The following is a 19263-nucleotide window of genomic DNA, read 5'->3' on the forward strand; positions in this document are numbered from 1 at the left end:
TTAATGCAAAAAAAGAAAGTTTATCATAGATGGTGAACTTGTGTTCCACCCTTGCATCTGCCTTTCATAAACTAACTAAAATAATTTCTTTATTAAATAAAATTATTTTTTTTTTAATTATTATTAAGCTTTTATTTATTACGATGTTTAAAACTGCAAAATCATCTAGTACTTTCTTACTATCAAAATGGGTTATAAAGAAGATAGGCATTTTACAAGAGGGAAAAACTGAGATAGAATGGAAAGCCTGTGCTGTCTTTGAAATTCAGATGTTTAAATTTGACATTCAGCAGATATCAGCGCAGGCTAGTATCCCCTCAAGCATGTAAGGTATCCATTGCTTCTCAAACTCACTCTGATTTACATAATTTGGTTACCTCGGGATGTGATAAAGCACCAGTTAGTTAATTTTCTTTTATATTAATGTTCTTGAGTTCTTAAAATTGATGAATGCGTGCCTGGGGGAGAAAATCATCAACAGTGCCCTTCAGCACTGCAAGGTGAATGTCAAAAATGTGAATGACCTATAGCTTTTCTCAATTCCTACAAGCTCTTTCTCTGAAAGGGACAATTGGGTCCTGTATGACTAGAATGTTATAGTAATACAGATATTTTAATGTTTTCTGGTTAGAGAGGGTTATACAGAGATAGGACATGCCCTTCTCTCACTCCATATAGTATCTTGCATTGCATTTCTGTCAGTGTAACCATAAACAGCACATTCACCCAGATTAATTTGCAGACTATGAATTCTCCCCTTAAAAAAAAAAAAAAAAGGCAAAAAATGCTTAAATGCATGCATTTTAGAAAAATTAAAGAAAATTATATTATTAGAATAAAGGAGATTGAATGACATTTACTCTCAGATGTGATAAATTATATGCATTTAAGTTAATAATTTTCAGAGTATTTCAGCAGTAAATATATTCAGTTGCATCATCTCTGGTTATGACACTGATGCAACTAATTTTTTTTTTTTTGCAATAAAGTAAGCATTAATGGAAAATACTCACTACAGTTCTCTTCATCAGATCCATCCCCACAGTCATCCACAAGATCACACACCCATAACCTGTCAATACACGCTTTTGTGCTTCTGCACCAGAAATGATTAGGACCTTCACAGCTTGATGCAGGTGGTGGAAGAGCACAATTTTCAAATGTAATATCATCAATTGCTGAGACGCCATCATAAAAACCCAGGCTGATCTTATTGACTGAAAACTGGAAGGGATGTGAAAGGCGTCCAAGCTGAATGAATGTCTTCAACCATTGATTTCCATGATTGTAATATACTCTCCAAAGGATAGTAGGTTCTTTCAGCCCATCCACAAGCAATTGCATCTCTGCTGCTCCAACTGACTGACCGTAATTGTAATACCTAAAATGATAGAAACAAAGTTAGAGGTGTAAATGATGAGAATCAAGTATGCTGGAACATCTTTTTTTATGACATCTTTTCTGTCTTAGCTCTGTGAAATACAGGACATCTACTATGCCTCTTTCCAGTTGCCTCTAATTCACTTTCTGTACTGATAGTAAATAGGTATAAAAGAGAATATTATATCAAGAATTGAAAGCTATGGGAGAAGAAGCAAGCTTCATTAAATTATAAACCATAACTGAAGAGACACATTGCTTTCGTATTAAGCAACGAGCACTGTTCATTCAGATGCATAATATGCCTTCTACAAATTTAATTTAAGACATAATTATAAAGTTTCCAGAAGGAAAAAATGAGCATTTATTCAATGCAAAATCACTCCTTCCAACTATGCTAGTTATTATTAACATGCTGTATTTTTTACAGTATTTTTTGAGAACATCGCAACATTTTAAAATGATAAATGCATAAATGAGCAATCATACAACAAAATTGGAAACTTAACCAGAAGTGTATAATTTCCAGGCCTATACTGCAAGTCACAAGTCTTTGATAAAATGACATTTTCTCTTTCTATGGTAGATGTATTTGACATTGCAAAGAAACACTACACTGCATAATGCAGAAGTCGTACAATTATTTATACTCCACCACCATCTTTGACTTAAGTATACAAATTATCACAGATTATTTTTTCTGTCCCTCTTTGACAAGATTGCACAGAGATTGTGATAAGAAAACAGTTGAAAGAATTTTTTCCCCTGTGTATTTCAGGGAAAAGGATTGAAATTGAAGCTAGCATGCTTGCACTGGAGCTTCCATTCAAAGAAGATACAACCCAAATTTTAATATTCTTTTGATAACCCAGCTGGTAACCTCATGAGCTATTAGATTTTTGGAAGGTTTCTGATTCTTGAGAAAAATTCCATAATGTTTTCAAATCAATTTTAACTTAAGTTGAAATATTATCACAATTATGGTGGTATTTGTCCATGTGCATGCAGATACAATCCTTTAACGTAATTTTGACCAAAGCCTTATAACAAAGAAGTCCCAAGTTTCAGTTCTGAAGCTGTTCTACAGCTTCAGCTTTTTTCTGCATATAAGACTAAAATATTAAGAAATAGAAAGAGACAATACTGCACAGAAGAGTGTACATATTACTTCAAATTACAACCACAATTTCAATCCAAGAGAAACAATCTGAGATGGTCCATAAATTTTAAAACTCTCTTTTTTTTTTTTTTTTTCCATACCAAAAAGACATTGTGCAGTTTGATCCAGCTTGCCTGAACTTTGGGCTTTGTAGCTGAGCAATTTGTGAAATGCTGCTGCTGTTTTTCAGAATGAACATAAAATGACCTATCAAAAGAAAACAGAAAACAACTTTTCAGGCTTAACAAAGAAATAATTTCTAAGCATTTGGAAAAAGTTCACAGTCTCCACTTTAAATACGATTAAAGAGTAGGTATACTCTTTATACACTCTTTATATGCCAGTTCTCTATTTCAAGGCTTGTCTTGTCTTACCTTCAGACTTGTTGTAGGTGTGATCCTGCAGAGGAGCTTGATTCTTAAAAGCAGGTGCAAGAGCACTACTGGAACTTCGTACCCAGTCAAATTCATCTGCACTTGCGGTTTCAAACCAGCCACAGTTATCTCTTTCAAAGTCACATACAGCAGCTGAAATGAAATAAGATACATTTCAGTTTGACTCTGTACATGACATGATTAAGGGAACTTTACATGACTAAGGGAGCTTTACAGTATGAAAAGGAAATTAAACATTTCCAATATATCACTGGTATTTTAGACAAATGTCTAGAAAAGGGGTAGGGGGATGAGATGGCATATTTGTTTTATAACCGTTGTGTAAGACAACAGTCCCACAGGAACAACCAAGCTATCTCTGTATAAAATGTATTCATAAAATGAAGCATTCTCTCTAAAGACACTGCAGCCAAAGTACAAAAAGCAGTCAGAAAGAAGCTGAAAACAGACCTTGCAGTCCTCATGCTGCACAGCAGAACACAGAGTATGCAAAGCAATAACAAGAATTCTGCAAGCTCTTTTAAGGAATAGATGCTGGAACCAGAAATATAGTCCCTTATTTCCTGAATCTCTGCGAGTATGCTAATGATAGCAAAACCATTCTTCTAGTTGGAATAGAAATCAAGCTGAATATCAGGCCTTACTGAGATGCTATGATATGGTAAAAAGAAGATATCTGTGAAACACAAAGTGCTGTGGTGACAAAGATTTGAAAAATATATTCAGCTATATTCTTCAATTCCTCATTTAAAAGAATACAAATAATTTAGAGATATACATAATGCAAAAGAAATAAAATGAAAGGAAGAAGATGTTTGAATGTAATTTCACAAATATTTATGACGTTAAAATGATGAAATGTCATATTTTCCTCTTCTGCACTTAAAAAATTCCTCACTAAGTCACAAAATGATATGCTTGTTACTGTAATTAGAACAGGCATTTGATGGAAAGCATAAGGAAAACTATTTCAGGAAATTTAACCAATTGTTCATTTACTATGCATATAGAATAAACCCCAAAATATTCAGACAGTCATGATTGTCAGTTCCAGCATTATAATATAAAGATTTATAACCAGTTGCAGTGGTCATAATATTATGAAATAGAAAATTCACATTTCAGAACCAAATGGTGTCTCTTGGTAAACAGAATTGTATAAATGTTTATTGATAGGGAAGGGCATTGGCTTTTGTTGTTTGTTTTAGTCTTACTGAAAAACCTTTCCCATTTTAGGTTATATATCATTTGTTAGAAAGAATGAAGAAATTTTAATGTATTATAATTGTTGGTTAGGGCTTCTAAAAAGATGAGATTTTTGTGGGTTATTAAGCAAAGCATACGGAAATGCATAGTTATGGATTTTGCTTCAAAAAAAAAAAAAAATCCACAAATATGAAAGGCCAAATAATATTTAAGGGATCAAAAAATATGTGTTTTCTATACTTATAACGTACGTTGTTCACAAATGAACTACATCATTTTATGATTGACAAGTGTAACAAAAAATAAGGATATTTTTTTTTTTTGAAATAACGTTTTTCTATAATAAAAGATAAAATTATTTATGGATATACTCATAAAGGTACAATGGGAATGTCTGATAATCCACTGGCAGAATATAATGATAAGGAGATACAGAAAGCTATTTCTGCTTTTCCTTTTGATTGCTATAGGCTTCAAGAAAAAAAAGAAACTGGCCCATATCCCCAAGGGAACATCAAAAAAGAATATGACAAACTTTAGACACAGATGGTTATACCAAAAGATGGAAAAAAAAAAAAAAAAAAAGATAAAACAGTTAAGTCTCTGAGCACAGACTTGCATCTGTAACTGGAAACAAGGATAAAAATGAAAGAAAAGATGCATTTAACTTAAGCACGGATGAATACTCTGAGATAAAATAGCCCTCAAACTTCCAACTAAATATTAAACCAACTTTTTTTAAAAAAATAGGGAGGATACAAGAATAGCATAAGCTGGTACAGCCTGGGTGAAATGCAGTTGTTTTTGAATGTTTGATAGAGCTTCAATTATTTAACTGTCTCATAACCTTTTTGGCTGGTACTTCTGTTTCAAAAAGACTGCCCAGAGAGAAAGGCTGTTACCTGGGTACCTCTAAAGTTCCTCTCACAGTGAACACACACAAATTAATCTACTACCTCTCCTAATACCTTACTTTCTGCCTTTCTCCTATTTCTTATTTTCTTACATGCTCTATTTTGATGGAGTCCACCCTCAGTAAGTTTGCAGAAGACACCAACTTAGGCCCAAGTGTTGATCTGCTCAAAGAAGGCTCTGCAGAGGCATCTGGGTAGGACGGACCGATGGGCCTAGGCCAACTGTGTGAGGGTCAACAAGGCTAAGGGCTGGGTCCTGCACTTGGGACACAGTGACCTTATGCAGTGCTACAGGCTGGGGGAATAGTGGCTGGAAAGCTGCCTGACAGAAGGGGACCTGGGGGTATCGGTCTGTAGCCAGCTGAATATGAGCTAGCAGAGCTCTCATGTCACTCAGAAGGCCAACAGCATCCTGGCTTGTATCAGAAATAGTGTAGCCAGCAGGACTAGGGAGGTGATTGCTCCTCTTTACTCAGCTGTGGTGAGGCCGCACCTCCAGTTTTGTGTTCAGTTTTGGGCCTGTCATTACAAGAAGGGCATCGAGGTGCTGGAGCATGTCCGAAGAAGGGCTACAAAGCTGGTGAAGGGCCTGGGCAACATGTCTGGTGAGGAGAGGCTAAGGTAGCTGGGGCTGTTTAGCTTGAATAAAAGAAGGCTTAGGAGAGATCTTAATGTACTTTTACGACTACCTTAAAGGAAGCTGTATCGAGGTGGGGGTTGAGCTCTTCTCCCAGGCACCAAGTGATAAGAGGAGAGGAAATGCCCTCAGGTTGTACCAGGGGAAGTTTAGGCTAGATATTAGGAAAAAAATTCTTTACTGAAAAGGTTGTGTGGCATTGGAAGAGGCTGCCCAGGGAAGTGGTTGAGTCACCATCCCTGGAGGTCTTCAAGAAACATGTAGATGTAGAACTTAGTAGCATAGTTTAGTGGTGGACTTGTCTGTACTAGGTTAAAAGTTGGACTAGATGATCTTAGAGGTCTTTTCCAACCTGAATGGTTCTATGATTCTATTGAGATGCTAACTATCAAGCAATCTTAAAGACTCTGACAGGCTTTCTGCTTCTTCTGTGTGAGGAATTTATTGCTAGTTTTTCCTTAAACAATTTTTGGTCATCCTTACGGTGTTTTGCATGTAACCCACCACATTTTTTTTTTTTTTTTTTTTTTTTTTTTTTTTAAACTGCACATTAGTTCAGCTATTTGTTTGATGCCTTATTTGCCATTTCGCTTCAAATAGTCTCCATGCCACCTTTACACATGTATTTCTCTACTGTCCCTTTTAGCTTCTTACTTATCATGTTCCCTCAGTAATCATGAAGGAACCAGAGTAATACCGTGAACGTACCATTTCAGGATTCCACAATCCTTATTTTTCCTAATTAATTAGGAAATAATATTATATATTATATAATATAAAATAATAATATAATATCCTTTAAAAAAAAAAAAAGAAGAATTAATTCTTATTAATCCTAATCTTTATTAATGTTTTGAGAGAGCTGTCTTTACAGTGTCAGCAGATTTAGTCTTCTCTGAGATGATTTGTTATCACAAAAGTCTAGATTTCTTGCTGATTCTGGGTTCTTACAAAGTGATTTTACCCTTTTCTGTTTCAAGGAACTTCACTCAAGAGCCTCCACAAATAACATACATAGTTTCTCTGTAAACTGAATCAATGCCTAACAAGAATTTAAGAAAAGTTCCTGTTAAAAACAGTACTTTAAAGTGAATGCTTAAGATGGTAGCATTTCTGCAAGACTGCAGTATCATAAATCTCTACATCCCCCAAAAAATCTTTCACTATTTGGCAATGTATGCGTATTTACTCATACTGCACCATTCTAAGAAAAACCTGACATGAAAAAATCCAGGTGAGACGATATCATCATCATCATTACTGGCTTTCAACTTTCTCCTTTACTTAGAAGTTGTTTAAAAAGACTCTCATGTGTCAATAGACATTCAACTTTTTTTTTTTTTTAATAATCAAATTTAAGATTACATTTAAAGACATAGCTAGATGTCATGAGGAAAACAATTTATTGGCAACTTCATATCTAGGAACAACAAAAATGAAAAAAAAAACAGCTTATCAATGGCCATATACATCCTAATAAGTTATTTTAATACCCTTTCTGACATAATCACACTGAATAGTTTTATATGTGCCTTCCCAGGTTTATGATTTCTCACACTGATACTTTTTGCTAATGCCATGATAAATAAACTCAGGTAATGCGTGACTGTACTTTGTGGGTGTAACAGCATAATTACTACGGTAAAAAATGAATAGTATTCACTAAAAAATGCAAAAGTTCAGTAGTAATAAATGAGAATAACTGAAACATACAACAACAGCAAAAAAAAAAAAAAAAAAAAAAAAGTTCAAGTCTGTTTGAAGGTTGATAAGTCTGATCTTTACAAAATCCCAAGAACAGTTCCCCCTTCCCTCACTTTCCATCCACAAATATTATTGCCTACAGCTCTGAAATAATTTAAAACTACTTCCTTATAAAGGCTAAAAATTGAATGTAAACCCAATTTGCACAATTATATTCTCATATATTTAAAATCATACTGTAAATCTAACAATCACTTGGTATAGATGGATACGGTAGTCTCCTCTGTGGATGCCTAGAGAAAACAAAACAGTCCAGAACATTTTATTCCACTCTTTTCTGTGGGGACATCTATTTCAATAGCCATGAAATTGCAGCAGACCTACTTGTGATTTCAGTCACATGGGCTTTTTTAGTAATAGACAACCATGACTTGCAGATAACAACCAGGTATATATCTCCTATGTAATGGGGAAGAGTATGGCATATAAGATGGACAAAATGTACTGAGGGAAAAAAAAATAAATAGCACTACTGATTTCACCTTGTGTCTATACTTTTAACAAGTTGACCACAGTACATTCCCTAACACTGTATAGTTTAGCTTGGAGATTCAGACTTGGAGATTCAGACTTTTATAGGGGGAATATAATGTTCTGTGTGTTCACATGCAACACTAATCAACCCTAATCTAAATATTGCCCCCCCACCCCCCAAAAAAAAAAAAAAAAAAAGTAACAGTGCAGTCACATGCATTTGCTACAATTTAATTTTCTAATTAATGATATGATACTCACTATGCCATTCTGATTTTGATGGCAAGTCCTTTCTGTACAATGAGGCAGATATGCAATCATCTAGGTAGTTGCCTAACAGCATTTTTAAGTGAAACAGAGCACACTGATTTGTTAGATCTGACATTTTCTGGAAATTCCTCAGTTCATAAGATATTGCCATTTGCAAACTCTTCTCAGGTTCTGAATGTGAGTGATTAGTATACTGATATGGGAAATAGTCTCAAAACAGTAAGAGCCTCCAAAATAATCAACTGATTTTTTCATGGGAAATTTAGCAAATTAGGTCCAAATCTGTTCTTTATTCTAAAATATTAGTGTAGTCAGAAGAAAATTAAATTTCTAAAACAATGAAATAACCTGGTAATTTAGGATGCTGGATACTCAGGTCCACACAAAATAAAATAAGAGAAACATAGGTATTTTTTAACAATCAAGTGCTTTCTACCTCAATTAGAGTGTTCCTTCTGTGTTACTGAAATGGAAAGGATTTTTTTTTTGTTACTAAATTAAACAAAAATAAGATCTTATGGCCATTATTCAGTCTGTCTTATTTACATTGTACTTCTCTGTCATTTGACCTAATGCAGTATTTGTTGTTACAATGCATGAAGGAAACCAGAGAAGAATAGCTATAAAACAACAAGATACCTATGTAACATTTTGGGGCAAGAATATATATTAGTAGAAGTACAAAAGTTAGGTTTTGGGTTCTATAGCAATTCTGAAAGTGTCTGTCGTCTCAGGCAGAAAAATGTTCTTGCTAATTCTTCAGTGCTCTTCCTTTCCACAATGTACTTCCCATTTTCACCTATTCTACAACTGCTCTTCTCTGACCCCTTATCTCATTCCTAGTCTCACTGGAAAACCAGAAGTCCTCACTGCCTTTTTTCATGCAGTCCTCATCTCTTTGTCCATCCATTTCCCCACTCAGCTCCTTGTTCCCAGACCTCTAAGATCTCAGTTCTTTGCCACTTACAGCAAAGCTTTATGCTCTTCCCTCCCAAAGCATCACTGCTCTACATCTATATTCCTCATTCTCCTTCTCTCTGTGTTTTCACTCTCTCTCCAAACTTTTTTTTTTTTTCATTATTTTTTTCTCTCCTGGTACCCCATCACTGGCTTTTTGACCTTCTAGTCATAAAATACCCCCCTCCTTCCTTCCCTGGCTTCTTCAAACCCCCTGGTTACTTCTCTCCCACATCAGTGAGCTCAAGCAACGTAGTTTTCTATCAGATTATTTTCCCATTTGATCTTAATTTCTACACAATCGACATAGTTTTTAGATTGGAAAGGTAAGCATTTAAACTCCAACAAAAGCATATGGTGTAGATCTTAGAAAATTTACTATACATTCACCTTCCAGAGCACGAACACACAATGTGATAGGTATGTTAGGTCACTGTTATAAATCTGCAGCTTGAAAAAAGCAGTCGATTTTCTCTTCTGCTTTAATGCATGGTAGTCATGTATAACACTTTATAGCCACAGTAAATTCTTCAGCTGTGGAAGTAAAGCTGTAAACTGATAGTCAGGAGTAGCACCACTCAAAAAATAAAACATTTCATAGATTATATTTTGTATTGTTTTTACTTTTCTCCACTATGTAGGATAAATCTAAAGGACATTTTTAATCTAGGACATGTAATTTTGTACAATGCAACTAGGAACCTGGAAGAAGAGTCTAAAAGTTATTATAATAAAAATGATAATTTTTAAAATCACATTATTGCAGCAGAACAAGATGAGGTAAACTAATTTTTAGACCACAAGTCACACGATAACAAAATACTTTCACAGTACCATAAGCTTTGGACCAGAAGAACCTACCAACTGCATTTGTACCTACTAAGTAAGTACTTTTCTTACACATGGCATAAAATTACTCTCATTAAAATGTGTTGACAAAGAACACCGCCAAGATTGAAGCTTCCCAGGGATTAAATCAAAGTAGAGAGTTACAAAAAAACAAAAACAAACAAACAAAAAAAGTTGGTGTTAATTAAAGTTAAAATAGACTATGCAATGAGGAAATTACTGTATGTTAATTTGCAGTAGGTTAGTCTCATGATGATTTTGAGAAAAATAGATTCTTATGAAATGCCTGAGATTTTTAGTAAGGATGAATAACGAAATTGTTATAGATTGAAATATACAAAGAAAGCACATGCAAATAAGGTGTCAGAGAATACAAAGTCAAATAACTGATGAGCACCTCTGTAATGAAATAGAAGCCTGAAATGTTCCAGGAAACATTTTTTCTTCTTCATGAAAAAACAAAATTAAGTTCTAGAGCAAGTGGCTGCCTGATGGCAAATAAGTAAGTAATTCAAGAGAAACAGAAGCCTCCCCACCACCACCAGTGTAGAAGACATTGAACAAGGACACCTGTCCTCAGGTGGGCTAGCCATATGCCACAAGTAATTAACTCATTTGAGGCCAATGGCAGATTTCTCACCTGGACTAGTCCCCACAAATATATTAATTATCCTGACCAACATAAATACTGCTCCTGTGATACTGAAAACCTGTGGCATGAAGGTGTTTAAAGGGGGGTTTAAAACACATGTGCAGATGTAAATTTTCCATAATTTGTCAATAGGTAATGACAAATCTGAAACTAGTCTCCTATTATTTTGGAAGGATTAAACACAATGACTAGGTTATTTAAATTATTAACTTCTAATCCAAGGCCCCTGCAAGATCAAGGTTGCAAGTGAAATGGCCGTTAGACAACCAAGAGGAAACGCTATGCTGTTTTCATGCAGGGAGGTCCTTCAATCCTATTCAGCGATGAGAAGTGTTTTGGTACTGGCAGTGATTTGGGTGTCTATCAATAACAAACAGTGAAAAACACTGGGAAATTTTACTGTCATTCTTAAACAATGAAGTACTAAACTGTGTATTTTATGTGTCATGACAAACGTGTTGACAGCAAAACCCCAGAAATATTGTATAATCTTGTTTGTAATTCAAAAGCATATACAGGAAGGTCCAAAGGTTTTCTTTTAAGTGTTTGTTGTTAGTGTTGTTGGGTTTTGTTTCTTTGTTCTGTTGTTTTTTTAATTGATCTTATAATGCTATTGTCAGAATTATGAGTTGTTGATAGGTAAATATGATAGAAAGGGACTCATTTTCAAAGATAAAAAATATAACCATCATTTCTTATGCAGAACAAGTAATTGAATTAATTAAAAAATATTTCTGAAGGTATATGTTAGAGGCCCTGAAACGTTCCCAAGGTCCCTTTTGACTGTGCACTGCAGAGGGATTCTGAGATGCACCAAGACATTCCATGTGTCAGTTTCCATGCAGAGAAAACCTAGGGACATAGCCAAGACGGAAATATAGACACAGCCTAAATATCTTTGATCTGTGCACAGATGCTTTATTTACCTGTCCAGCTGAGGTATTGGCACATCCAAATTAAGTATATAAAACTCACAGTTTGAACAGAAGTCTGTACAGTACATTTTCAATGCTTTCTATCTCACTGTTGTCTTTAATTGAAGGAGTGTGTAACCATTAAGAGGTACTTAACACAGTGCTGCCACAGAATTTCCAAATTTGTATATATGTAATGTACTTTCCTTTCCTTTCATTTTATTAGCTTAGTTTTGTATATGTGAGAGCATGTGCGAAGCATGTTTTGCTTCACAGTGGCTTCCTGAATCAGCTTCCAATATCTTAAGATTAGGACTTAATTTGGTATAACACTATACCTGGTACTTAACATCTTAAAAATTAAAAAGTAAAACACTGTATATTAAGCAACTCTTACTCAATCATAAGACCATTATTCTAGTTTTAGTAGTAAGAGGGACATAGTTGTTAAAGAAAATAAAGGGAAAAAAATCACAATAGAATCAAAATGAAGTAACTATTTCTCAAGAGTTTTTAGTTAAATTATAGCATTTATGAAGTTACAGAACCCTGACAAGTAGGACATATAAACATATTGACAGGAAACTAACAACCTAGATTATTAAAATTTTCACTTACAACACTTGGCTTCATCATGGCTATTTGAACAGTCAGGTGTAAAATCACAGAGTTTGTCAGGTGAAATACATTGTCCATCCCCACATGAAAAAAGTTCCGGTGGACAGTAAAGAGATGAAGAATTAGTTTCTTCCATTTCTGTTCCCCCTAAGGAAGGAAAAATAAAAATAAAAAATAAAAAGAAGAAAAGTCTAGATATATCACAACCGATAAGAAATACAGCTGATACCTTATGCTTTTAAGCTATATATCATTCTCAACAATATTCAAGCAGACGAGAGAAAAATTATCCAAAAAAAAAAAAAAAACCTTTGAATGTCCTGGCTCCAGTTCAGAGGCCAGGTTTTGTGTACAACCATTGTCTCACAGAGAATCAGGCAGCTTGCTGTGCTCCCCATGTCTGCGAGCAAGTCTTTCACAAAAGCTTTGTGCTATAGCTGTGGTCTCCCTGAGTTCAGTACACAATGAAACTTCCAATAAGCCAAAATTTTTGTGTTGCACCACTAATGGCTTGCAAAATACACATTAGAAAACAACCCAAATATCAATGAATGGGGAAGGGGAGGGGAGAGAAAGGATTTGACAGTGATGATGGAAAAACTCTCTTGCCCTAAAGATAATGCAATGGAATTTGCTCTTCAGTGGAAGATGTAAGTTGATTTGCTTCTGTCTCTGCATCCAAGTGTGTATATGTACAGGTTCTAGGAAGTGATATCTGGAAATTCCCACCATAACTTACTTCACAGAACTACTGCAAACTACCTAAAGCATCTACTATGTAACGTAGGATGAAAATTTTCATTATAGACAATTCATTACAACAGATGGACAATTTCCTCAGATTATTCCCTTCTTTCTTACAGGTGTCTTGAAACTGTCATATGAATCCAATTATACATAGCAGACTTAGTGGAAAATGTATTGAAAACCACAGAACTTACCTTCACTTTGTTGCCTGACAGCTGAAACAGCTGATAGTGATTTATTTACAACTCTACATTCTTCTGTTACACTGATGTCATCAATAGCAACAGTAGCATTCATTGTTAGAATGGTAGCTCGGAAAACAATCTGTAAAAAATAGAAAAAATAAAAAGAACAGAAAAAAAAAAAAAGAAATAAGCAAGCCTATTAATGGTGACATGATAAAAATACATATATATTTCTTTATAATTTAACTCTCTCTCCACAAGAAGTAATACCACCTACAACCACCTTTGATTATCAGTCAGCAAAACCTATGATTGAAATTTGATCAAATTCATAAATTTATTCTTCAACTGTCAAACCCATAACTACATTTACTTATTGAAAGTTATGTAACCCAGGAAACCTTGCTTCAATCTCAGGTGATAATAGCCAACACTGCTTGAATGAACCACCTTCCTGCTGGAACTGTTAAAAGTTATACACCTTGTAAAATGAGCTGTTCAGGGTAACCAGACATGGTGGTTTACAACTCTGTTTAATTGAGTTCTATACTATGTCTGCTGAAGTGAATGAGACATTTCCATGCAAGAAATCTATTTGGTGTGATGTCTATAAAATATATATCTTAACAACAACCAGAACAGCAAATCATATTTCAGATTTTCTTCCAGCTAGTAATTTCATTATTCATTCTCCCCATTTCTAGTTTTCTGCTAATAAATGCAGATAAAGGTACAGTACATTATTTGAGAGAGAGAAAGAGAGAGATAGAGATAGAGGGGTTGTAGGATTTTGTTGGTTGGTTGGTTTGATTTTTATTTTTTACATACGGTACCATTAATGTAACAATTACAAATATACATTTACAAATACCAAGAAATTTTCAGGAAACTACAAATGGAAGTTCAGTTAAAACTTATCAATGATGAGAAGTTCATTCTTTGAGATTGCTTTATAGATGACAGACAAAAGGAAGAAACCAAACTAGGAATTTTGCTGATTCTCCTACCAGTTCCCTTCTGAGCTGTAGAAAAGTCTAGCAGCCTGAGATTATATAAAAGTAAAATTAAACTAAAAAACTGCTCATTATTTCTGAAATTAATGCTCTAAATTGAAGATCTGCACTTCTCTTCCTTTTAGCCAAAATAAATAGGCCCTCACTTTTTTTGAAGTTCTTTTTATTTAAAACTCTGTACTAGTGTTTCTTATTTTTGTTTAATAATAATAAAATGTTGTTCTTTAGTAGTTACACCTACTTAAAAAGGGATTTTTTTGATGAGCACTAAAGAATAGAAGTTTTCTTTTCATATTTTACTGTGAAAGTAATTTAATTCTAAATACCAAGTTAAGTAAAAAAAGCAATGTAAATCTAACAAAGACATTGAAAATGTAATTTCTAATTACCTGAAAAGGTATGTCCCCAGCTGCACTGCCTATTGGTATAGTCACCTTTGTCCACTGCATCTCAGACAATCCTGAAATGTCACACAGTTTTTCCAAATTTCCATCCAGGGTAGTTCTCTTAAAGACAGAAAGCTGGGAACCCTGGGACAGCCAATACCAAAATCTTACCTGTTGAAAGAGTTTTTAATCAAACACTTTAAAAACTACATCATCAATCTGCAATATGTTTAATACCAACTCAGATACATACACTGTAACACAAAATGATTGACAGGTCTATACACTGGCTTGACATAAAAGAAAGAGGTTTATGAAACTATGGTGTGCCAGGGAGCAATATTATGTCCAAAGGTAAAACTACAGTAAAAAATAAAACTTGCCTTAAAACTTACTTTAAACTTGTATCTCTCAAGGGGTACAGACTAATTGATATGACCTCCCTTATGCTCTTTTCAGTTCAGTAAAGACTTAGAAAATTCTCAAAGATTATTTTGCTCTGCGAATGCAGAATATAGGGTAGCTTCATGAGTATGTTAATCTTTGAAGTCTTACAGCTGAGTTACTTATATGTAGGGAGTCTTATGATCCTATTCTTCCACAGTCAATGAAAATTACAATTACATGAAGACAATACTCTATTGATCAATAACATTCTGATCACATGAAACAAGTACTTTGACCACTACATGGGAAGAAAAAGAAATATCTGCAGCAGGGAGGCTATAAAAAGTTGCTTACCAAACAGAAAATAGAGAGAATCCTAGCACACTATGTCTGCCCTACATTTATTATATATTTATTTTTTTATTTATTTTTTACATACAACCCAGACAAAAATTCAGCTGAGAAGTGCAGGGAAAAAAAAATAAGATTTTCAAAAGTGAGTCTTTCCTGCTTTTTCACATACTGAAGGACTAAATTTTCATAAGCTGCAGACTTTCAGCTTCCCTGAAAAATCTTTTGTAATTCTTGGATCTTAGTGAAGGTAAACCAAGCTGCTGTGCAGTTTTCTGCCCATCTTCACATGATCTTACACCTTGATCTTACACCTGATCTTCACATGATCTTACACCTTGCATCTTGGATTGTCACATTATATAGAGAAAATTTCCTTAAATGATCTTACACCTTGATCTTACACCTGATCTACACATGATCTTACACCTTGCATCTTGGATTGTCACATTATATAGAGAAAATTTCCTTAAATTTCCTTTTTATTATTCCCCCCTCCTAAATTTCCTTTTTATTATTCCCCCCTCCCATTGCATCAACTTTTAAGCAAACTTAAAAAATGCAGACCATTTTAGGCTAATGGCTAAATGAAGTCTGTCTTTTGCCTCAGGACAATCACAGATCAATGTGTTACCCAGCTTTCAGTTAGACGCAGGAAACAACTGAAGTCTTTTATTTAAGTGAGACAACTGACACATAATACTTTTTGAGAACCTGTTGGGACTATTAATATGCAAAACAATGCAGTGTGTGTGTGCACATGTAATTTTTACTTAATTTATTGTGAAGAAATACAAATTTCTAATCACTAATTAGGAAAAAAAAAAATAAAAAAAAAAAAAGAAAAAGAAAACAAATATGTCCTCTCAAAGCATGGATCACCTCGTTCACAGGATCACAGAATCACAAAATGGCTGAGCATGGAAGGGACCTGTGGAGATCATCTAGTCTAATGCCCCTGATTAACAGGGTCACCTAGAGCACATTGTGCAGGATGGCAGCCAGGCAGGTTTTGAATATCTCCAGAGAAGGAGACTTCACAACCTCTCTAGGCAGCCTGTTCCAGTGCTCTGTCATCCTCACATTTTCTCACATTCAGATGGAACCTCCTGTGCTTCAGTTTGTGCCCATTGCCTCTCGTCCTGTCACTGCACACAACTGACAAGAATGGCTCCATCCTCTCGACACCCTCTTCTCAGATACACATTGATGAAGTCTCCCTTCAATCTTTTCCAGCCACATCCTGATCAAAGTCCTGATCAAGATCCAAGCACTTCTTCCCTGCTTGTCCCCAAGACATCTCCCCAGCCAAGTCCTTTCACATATCTCTTCCCCTAGAGGCCACTGCTTTTTCTGAAGGCTATCTGAGCAGCAGCAATGCTCAGAATAACTTTTTTTTTCAGGACACTAAATCTTTAAAGCATGGAAATAAACATTAATTCATACATATATCATGGTCAATTCTATTTATTTATTTATTCATTTATGTTAATGGAAGTAGTGGTTTTAGGATAACCAGTCTTCGAAAGGAGTTTTTCCTAATTATCACATTTACTGTTATGTTAGAGCTGTAGGCCATTACTGTGCCTACCAAGTCAAAGAGCAGGACTGGTCAATTTGAGAACTCCTTACATGCAAATCATCAGCTAATAATCTGAAAGTCAGCATGTGTGTGCATGCACTACCTTTCACTTCACACACCAAATTTAATCCTTAAAAAGGCAAGTGCATGAAAGATACAACTTTTATGTATCAAAGGAGAGTTTCTTTTGACTTCTGTTACATAGGACAAGGTAGATCAGCAATCACTGATGGAAATATTATTTGTTACAACACACTACACTATTTTTTAGTGTAGTACTCCTTTTTTCCCCACTCATGGAAATTATGTATTGTGTAAAGTAATGCCAAGATTTTAAAATAATTTTAAATACTTTCATGTAGCTTTTTTCCCCCAACAGAAATCTTAAGGGATACAGTGCAGCAGGTATTCAAACTCTTTTAAAAATAAGCTGTTTGAACAACTATACTCTAAACAATCAAAAAACTTTTCAAATGATTTTTTTTTCCGGGTTTTCCTTATATAAGAAATAAAACTACCTTTGCTCACTATGACTACATGTTCTACTTCAGAATGACTTCTCTGTCCATTAGGAACATAAAGAGAGTTGGGACTAGAAATTTGTTTGTACAACTCTTAAACCTTGATCTAAATGAAGATGTTTCTTACCTGACAACTACTGAAAAACTCAGCTACAAGAAGCTGCACAAAGAATTTATTTCTAAGCTTCAATTAACTAGTAAAGCACAATATAAGACTACTATCCCTCAGCTTTGATTTTCCTTTTCCTTTTTTTTTTTTCTTTTTCCTTTTTTAGCTACTGCAGCCAAAGAACTTGTAAAGCTTTTAATAAACATAGATCTCTTTATGCAGATCCCTTTATCCTCTCAGTGGGACATCCAGCATAGGACAACATCTCACATTTATACACAGAGAGCATAACACACCAATACCCTTCCTAATGAGCAACCACTATTTCTTGCTCTTTCCGAGATATAAAAGTCCACAGGGAAAATGTGGCAGAAAGCCAAGATTCCAGTCTTCAGAAACACTCTTTTTCAGACCTGTATAGCTGGATAAGAACTTGCACTAGTTTTTGCTGAATCTCCAAACTTTAAATACATAGAGTATGTGCATATTCAAAATTGAAAATAGCTTATTTTCTAACTTTGTACTAGAGAAGGGTATGTACATCCCCACTGCATTTATATTTATTTGGAATACAGAGCCAACTCTGCAAGACGTCTTAACTGGAATGATTCATTGATTCACACACCAGTTGTGCCCAGCTAACCTTAAGGGATTCTAAGATAAGTTCATTTGAACTTGAAAGGTGCTTATCTATCCAGTATCAAAGTCTACAAAAGAGATGTGAAGCTGCCTGAATGAATGCACTGTGTGTATAAAGGTTGTTGGTTTCCCAGGTCCCATGCAACATGCAGGGTTCCAATGGGATGCTGAGAGGCCTTCTGTGTTCCCTGCAACACCATTCTGCTTGATTTCATTCTGCATCTATTTTATTTCTGATTCTTTAGAACAGTATGATGACATGTGAAGATTAAAAAGTGAGAGACTGTGTTCAATGATATCAAGGTATTCTTAATTTTTTTAAGATTATGTTTTGGACTTTCTATGTGCTGTTCCTCCATATACTGTTTAGTGACTTTTTTTTGGGGGGGGGGGATGGGGGAATAATAATATATATATATATATATATATATATCTCCTAAATGAAATTACAGTTTTTATTCTACATTGGGTTTGAAAAAGCAACCAGTCTCAATTTTATTCTGTTTCTCTAAAACCTCTTCTTAACCACTAACACAGGAAAATGATTTTGATGTGCTTTCACTCTTTTCCTTTCCTCTTATGTGACTTCTTAAATCAGCAGGCTTCATAAAGTAGCAGAAAACATAACTCTGGAATCACATATCTTAACATCTCCCCAATATATCAGAAGGTTTGAAAAGTTAAGTAATGGAAAACTAAAAAAGACTCAGGAAAAAAGAAAATGCTTACATAAAGATGTACAGAATCTATTCACTTTCTTCAGTGAGCAAAAATATGCAAAATGTAGTTAAAACCTGTTATATATGTATTTATTTAATTGTATATATATTTCTTCAATTTCAGTTTTGAAAAAAAAATTTGTCAAACGTTCCAACATTTCAATCATAAAATGGTATTTTCATTTTTTCTTCCAGATTTGTTTTTTTCTTTATGAACAGTCCCGACCCCTTGGTTCCAGAGGTACAAGATACTTGACCAAAAAAAATCACTTCAAGGTAGGCTTTTAATGACTGCACAGATCAGCTTAATAAACATCCCCCTCTAACTATTACTAAAATTTAGTATGTCTGGAGTATGGTAACCAACTCTCTCCAATCACTCCAACTTATTTAATCTGTATACCAACCACAGATCTCCAGGAATGGAAAGCTGGA

General features: G+C 34.6%; 1 protein-coding gene across 4 annotated transcripts in view; it reads right to left on the reverse strand.

Moving 5' to 3' along the window:
* The window catches only part of MALRD1 (MAM and LDL receptor class A domain containing 1), a 263177-nt gene that overhangs the window by 202293 nt on the left and 41621 nt on the right, over window positions 1-19263 (reverse strand). For all 4 annotated transcript variants that reach the window (XM_068673784.1, XM_068673783.1, XM_068673782.1 and 1 more), the window contains 6 exons: window positions 14524-14691; window positions 13131-13260; window positions 12190-12336; window positions 2914-3066; window positions 2641-2746; window positions 1014-1381 (listed from right to left, as the gene is read on the reverse strand). In XM_068673784.1, coding sequence (XP_068529885.1) covers window positions 1014-1381; window positions 2641-2746; window positions 2914-3066; window positions 12190-12336; window positions 13131-13260; window positions 14524-14691 — 1072 coding nt within the window. The remainder of the gene's footprint in view (window positions 1-1013; window positions 1382-2640; window positions 2747-2913; window positions 3067-12189; window positions 12337-13130; window positions 13261-14523; window positions 14692-19263) is intronic.

This window comes from Anas acuta, chromosome 2, assembly GCF_963932015.1.
Source record: "Anas acuta chromosome 2, bAnaAcu1.1, whole genome shotgun sequence".
Taxonomy (NCBI): domain Eukaryota; kingdom Metazoa; phylum Chordata; class Aves; order Anseriformes; family Anatidae; genus Anas; species Anas acuta.